Genomic DNA, 6,352 nt, shown 5'->3' with positions numbered 1-6,352 from the left:
ACTAACGGTACGGTAGTCATGTCGAGCTTTGGTGGTCCGAGTATCGAGTAAATATATGAATCAATCAAAGTAGTACGAGCGCTATATAAAAATGCTGTTCGACAATATCGACAATGTACTGGGGTGGGGGTGGGGGACGAATGTGCGTGGTGAGATGTTGTTGTCTTTGTTGATACATAACTGCATCCATCTCATATAAAACAACACAACACAATGTCATCTGTTCAATTGTTCTTGTATTTCATTTTCTATGTTATGCTGTATTATCTGTCCCCCAAAACTAGAATGATCAAGCCAATGAACTGAAAAGAGATCATCATTTTAATCATTTTGTAGATTTTGTCACAAGAATATCGATTTCATCATCACTCATTAAATGTTTGTCTCCTTCTTTCCGTGAGTTTTCTCGTACAAAACCCATGACTTTGTCAAAAAGTGGCGAAGGGGCTTTTCGACGGAAATCTTTACGTTGAACAAGGAAGTCCAATATCATGTTCCCCTCAGTTGACTGTTTGTCAAAGATGGAAGATACGTCAACACTGCCACCTCTTAGGAAACGTTGGTAAAGACGACCTTTCTTAGTTAGGTGGGAGATGATGTCATCGGCAGTTAACAAACTCGTTCTATCTCCTTCCCATTCACGATATTTGGTAAAAAGTCTACCACATTCACCTGTTGATAGATAGAAACATTATAGTAATGTGATTGGCGTGGTACGAGATAAGAGATGGACTGACAAATGATTAAGATACAGTAGAACCTCTCTCTCTCTCTCTCTCTCTCTCTCTCTCTCTCTCTCTCTCTCTCTCTCTCTCTCTCTCTCTCTCTCTCCGATACACCCATTCGTCTGTCCGGCACCCTGTCTCTGTATATCACTACGTCTGTTTGTCTATCCCCTGTCTATCAATCTGTCTGTCTGTCTGTCTGTCTGTCTGTCTGTCTGTCTGTCTGTCTGTCTGTCTGTCTGTCTGTCTGTCTGTCTGTCTGTCTGTCTGTCTGTCTGTCTGTCTGTCCATCCATCCATCCGTCCGTCCGTTCGACTCTCTCTTGATTTTACAGGTCCTTACTATCTCCACTGTCGATAGCAGTAGCCATTGTTCCACCATTCACTAGAAGGTTGTAAAATATATCCAGAGTGTCTGCCCAGTCGTCAAAATAATACAGACCATGAAGACAGACCACCAAATGAAACTTTTCTTCAGATTTGTTTTCTTCCCTTATCTTCATATAGCCTTGAAACGTTTCCACAAACCATTTGAACTCTAATCTGTTTGGGTATTTCGTCATCACTTCTGGTGAGTTGTCTTTAAATATTTCCAACTGCTCTTCAACAGGTTCAATGACATCAACCACGACTGACGTCATAGGATATTGACTTAAGATCATCTCTAAAATCTTCATTTCATCCAAACCTTGCCAATAGGAAACAAAAGCCAAACAATTAAACTATGACAACGTATCACCTTGAGCGTCAGTGGGGAGGCGTGAGATAAACCTGGGACTAGCTAGCTCTTTGTGCATTGTAGGAATTTTCAGGTATTTGTTCAAAGGATGTAACATTTCTCCAACGATGGGCGCCCGTACGCGCGCTATCACGTTGTTTTATAGTATCTTTACTTCCTAAATCGTATGTAATTGTATAGCCATTGCGAACGTTATATAGGTCATTCATTCACATTCTTAAATATGAAAATTGTTGAGACTTTTTCTCCTAGTGTTTTGGGCATAAAGTGGTGACAACGTTTATACCATATAGGCCTTATATCAAGTCAAGTTGAGCTCGTTTGAACAAACAGTATGGGATGTATACCCTAGTCGTTCTACATCACTACAACGCGCGTCTACCTCACTGGTTCTGCGTACTCGAAATACAAGTCAAAATGTTCGAAGTCGCCATTACTCCTCGATTTTTTCAAAAATTATGCTTGTACAGGTATAACCGTATACCCCCCAATATTTTTCTTCATTCAGTCAAAAAATACGAGTCATCCGACTCACGTGACAATTCTCACATGTTACTTGTTTTTTCTCAGCTGAACGAAGAATATGATGTCATGATAATGTATAAACTCAACCGGTTGCCAGCAACTATGTGCACCCCCTCCTATCCCCCTGACATTACCCATGTTATAAACCCTTAACATTGCTTTACCGTGTCCAGCTGCAACAAGAAGTACTCTCGTGCTCGTAGGAACTTCAGAATTAACGAATAAAGTTTTGACGATGCCTTCCCATTGTTCGGACCACTGATTCTCTTCCTTGGTTTCCGTCAAGCGTATAAATGTTTGGTAGCTTTTGAAATAGTATTTGAAATCACTGTAAATGCTCTGCAATGAAGTCGCCATGGTTACTAATAGGGATAAAGTAGACAACAAGAAAAAAGTTTGGAACTTGATTTTGGTGATAAAAATATATGTGATGTGCACCCTTTAAAGGTTAGGTAAAAATAGCGAATTATTTCGCGAAGTAAGAATGTAGAATGTACCGTATAACCCCATGTATAACCCCGTGTACACGGGGTATGAAAGCACATCCTAATTCCTAATAGGGAGTGAGGAAAGTTTTTTGTACGAGACAATGCGACGGTGTTCCAAATTCTTGGACGAATGACATTTTATCTTACAAAGTTTGTTTTTAAGATACAGTATGTAGAAGCCAGAAATACATAAAATATCACTGTATGCCTCCGTGCAAATAGGGCAAGATAAAATCTTTCTAGGCCGGTCCTAGGTACCTTATCAAATTGTGTACAGATAAATAGCTCATCGCATCAGTGATCTTCAAAACTGCTCAACGAATTTAGAAGTTTGAACTAAATATCTAGGTCTCCGTCGAAGTATCTTTTGCTCTGTATCCTTCAAATGATAAAACTAACTATGTACCTCCCATGCCTCCGTCAACGGGAAGGGGTTATATTTTCATTCCCTGTTTGACGTTATTGAAGTTGTCAGCAAAATCGTAATTATGTACGGATTGGAGTGACTGACGGCAACTGACATTTCCAGTCCAAATTTCGAAAAGAGGCCATAATAATGATTAATATAAAATATTTCATAATCACGGTAATGAATATTACTAAGTTATAGTGATAATACAAATTGTTCCGTAAAAATATTTTGTTTTATGAATTATGATGAGCGAGTTGTTTATTCATTAATTGGAGGAAAAATATTGAACACACAAACAAACCCTACAGATTTTTTTTTCTTTCTTTTTTGGCGGGGGGGGGGCGTCTTAACCAAATTTTATTTTTTAACTTCCCATACTGCTGAATTATGATATGATCACCTTTTCTCCAATAAATCAAAGCGCCAATGTAAAACATGTGTCATACGAAAAGTCGACGCTTATATCACGTTTTTTTTTCAAAGCACGTAATCCCTCACAAAATGGCGCTTATCCTCCTCGAAAATAATACTAGTACTGCGATGTGACAGAAACTTTTATCCAATCAGCGTACGCGTTGCGGAGTTCGACTGCCGCGTACAGGATGGAACGTCCACCTAACAACAACGAAATGTAAACACAGTGGCGTTAAAACTACGGTAGTCATCTCTGCAGAGAACACAGAACGATAAACTGTGTCACTGATACTCCTGTATTTGTAGGGTTATTACTGAAATCGACGGACTCTCGTAAATGACAATGGCAAATATCAATAGTGAAGCGTTCGTCGTAAACATGAACAAAGTTAGTCTGCTATTGTCGAGGTATGCGGTAAGTATTTTTCAAATTATTTTCTTTCTCGTTTCTCCTTGTGTATCTAGAAATCTCAATAACGTAAGTCGAATCTGTGTAAACGCCTTATCGTGTACTTGCATTCAAATAGTATTTCAAGCTCTCCACGGTATCTGATAAATCATGTTTCATAAACAAGCAGTTGAATTACAGAATTAAAGCCCATGTTTGCAGTGGATACGACAAATTTAGAATAGTTCCCATACAATATTTTGTTTCGTCTGCGTATCATGAAAAAGTAGAAACACCGAACAGTGAACGCGAGTCAGAAAGCGCCAATGGGAATAGTGCAAACATTCGCGATCGATATTCTCTTTGTGGCGTTCGGCAGTTCGTTTGATCAACGAATAAATATTGGAAAGTGATACGTTTTTTTGTAAATTTCTCTTCCTTGTCCATTATTGCCGATTTAAGACAGTTTTCCCACTGTGCATTTTGAAATTGTAGATAAGAAATTTAAAATTGTGTATATCTATTTAACTTTGAACTCAGAAATAATTTTTATTTCTGCAAATCATATTCTGGTCAAAGAGGTGGTATCGATTACAGTTCTCTCAGTCAGTATTTTAATGTTCAAAGTCTTCAGGCCTGAAAAAATCTGAATACACTTAATTTTTATTTTTTTATTTTACATAAATGCCCACTTTTAACTCCATGTATGTTTTTGCCAACGTTCCATTTCATGTTCAGTCTGGGACTCGATATTTTCAAGTCTGAGTACCTTTAAAACAAGTGTACATTTTGTTATACGAGCAATCTCAAAAGAACAAACGGCAGTAAACGTAACAGCCAAAAAGAAATCGCAAGTGTTTACTACATCGGATTTCAATCAGATTGACTTATCTCCTGACACGATCATTGTAAGTAACATCAGTACAAAATTTGTCTGTACACAGTTTGTACACACCTGATTGCAGACGGGGTTAAGTCGGGACAAATTCGACGCTAGGGCTTCGACGCTAGGGGCGCACTTTGTGCGCCTTACAAAGCTAAGGGACAATGATCACGTGTGGCAGCGACGAGTCGGGGGGACTGACACTGTCCCTATAAAAGTTTCCATCTCAAGGGACTACTGCCAGAATCGTACTACACAGAACTTGCGCACGTATAGGCCAAAGGAACCCTTTTCACACTCATTTTTCGAGTCTAAAGTGTGTAAATGTTTGTGTTGCTGTTGGACCTATGAACACTTTTCATCTATAATACCAAGTGACCATGTTTTTGCCATATATGAACGGTCATAGTCAACTTGACTAGTCCATGCTAGTCCTGCTTGCATACGGAGTAAGTCTGTGTTGAGCGAAACTCGTGCACCGTCTGCAGACAGGACTAAGTCCATACTTGTTATTTAAACTAATGATTCACGCAACAGGTGTCATTACTAAACAATCAAAATGTACAATGGATTATAACTACGGGTGTATGCACTGCTAACTTAGGTGTGCACATGTGAACAGTAAACTATGAAATGGCCTTGAACAGAATCATTCAAGAGGTCGCCAGATACCGTTGACTATAGTTGTGAATTTAACTCACTCATATTGTGAAAACGGGTCAAGGTCTTAGAGGTTACATGTAATGTATACTGACTCCAGGGTTCAATCATCTGTCGTCGTATGGTCCGGGCGTATGCTATGGCTCGGTCAGTCCAAATTGCAACTTAGTGTTCTGGTCTAAATACAGTGAGTCTGTGTCTGGGGGTTTGTCTTTTTTGTGTATGTTCTACACCAGTGAAATAGCCTACCTGTAGACGTGTAGGACTCACAGTCACACTACAACACTATTTCCGCTACCTGACATTTTGGTTTTTTGACTTTTCACTCCTGTGAATCGAAGTGTATGTACTATCGGGGGTACATAGGCTACGTCGGTTTTATCGAAAGTACAAACATGATGTGCATATACTTACATATACCGTTATCGACTGCGAACGAATGCAACAATATATCATCCCGTGTAGTGCTTCCTGTCACAACACTGAGGGTGGCTGGGAGTTAGAGGTCGTGGTCTGAAATAGTCTGGATACGTGCCACGCTATCAGCCAGCCCTGGTTATAGATAACAACACGACGTATGTAACAGTCGAGTGACGCTTTCTGTCTGTCATGTCTGTATACACAACGAAAAGGAAAGCCTTTTGCAGGGGGCGCTGTTTATGTTGAAAGGTGGTCTATGTAATATTCTTTTCAAAATTGTGTGGTTCTGATTACATTCAATTTAAAAATAGGTGGGGTAGGTAGATTTTTTATTTCATTTTATTATATTTTTTTTCAGTGTGAGTGTGAGTGTGAGTGTGAGTGTCTAGTTCAGGTTTTCCATTGTTTTCCATATGGTCTATGTGTTGTTTATTTTTTCCTATCAGATGTACAGCCATTACAGATTGGAAGAACAGTTATATATTTTTTTTACAAAGTTGATATCAGTTTCCAAATCCACTATAAATTGCATGGTTCCTAGCAACAACTACTAGTACAACACCCAACGTCTCAATCCCTATATTCAAACGTATGTCCATGAAACACTAAACTACCCCCCAAGCACGCACACACGCACACACACACACACAATACCCACAACTATCGTCTACATTCTTACACTTCAAAGTTCCTAACTCT

General features: G+C 39.1%; 1 protein-coding gene across 1 annotated transcript; it reads right to left on the bottom strand.

Annotated features, from left to right (window-relative positions):
* Positions 1-302: 302 nt before the first annotated feature.
* Positions 303-5,847, bottom strand: LOC144439077 (histamine N-methyltransferase-like). Its single transcript, XM_078128329.1, has 4 exons — positions 5,648-5,847; positions 2,153-2,350; positions 1,068-1,412; positions 303-672 (listed from the first exon to the last, which is right to left on the bottom strand). The coding sequence occupies exons 2-4, from the start codon at positions 2,343-2,345 to the stop codon at positions 326-328; spliced, it is 885 nt and encodes a 294-aa protein (XP_077984455.1). The 5' UTR covers positions 2,346-2,350; positions 5,648-5,847; the 3' UTR covers positions 303-325.
* Positions 5,848-6,352: the final 505 nt, after the last annotated feature.

This window comes from Glandiceps talaboti, chromosome 8 (genome assembly GCF_964340395.1).
Source record: "Glandiceps talaboti chromosome 8, keGlaTala1.1, whole genome shotgun sequence".
In the NCBI taxonomy this organism is placed as follows: Eukaryota; Metazoa; Hemichordata; class Enteropneusta; family Spengelidae; genus Glandiceps; species Glandiceps talaboti.
Note: the sequence above shows the minus strand (reverse complement) of the source record. Positions and strands in the feature narration are given on the sequence as shown.

Excerpts from the sequence above, each read along its gene's own strand:
- LOC144439077 (XM_078128329.1), bottom strand. The coding sequence starts at position 2,345 with ATGGCGACTTCATTGCAGAGCATTTACAGTGATTTCAAATACTATTTC. Across the intron at positions 1,413-2,152 it reads TCTTGTTGCAGCTGGACACG|GTTTGGATGAAATGAAGATT; the intron begins GTAAAGCAATGT and ends CCTATTGGCAAG. Across the intron at positions 673-1,067 it reads TGCTATCGACAGTGGAGATA|GTGAATGTGGTAGACTTTTT; the intron begins GTAAGGACCTGT and ends ATCTATCAACAG.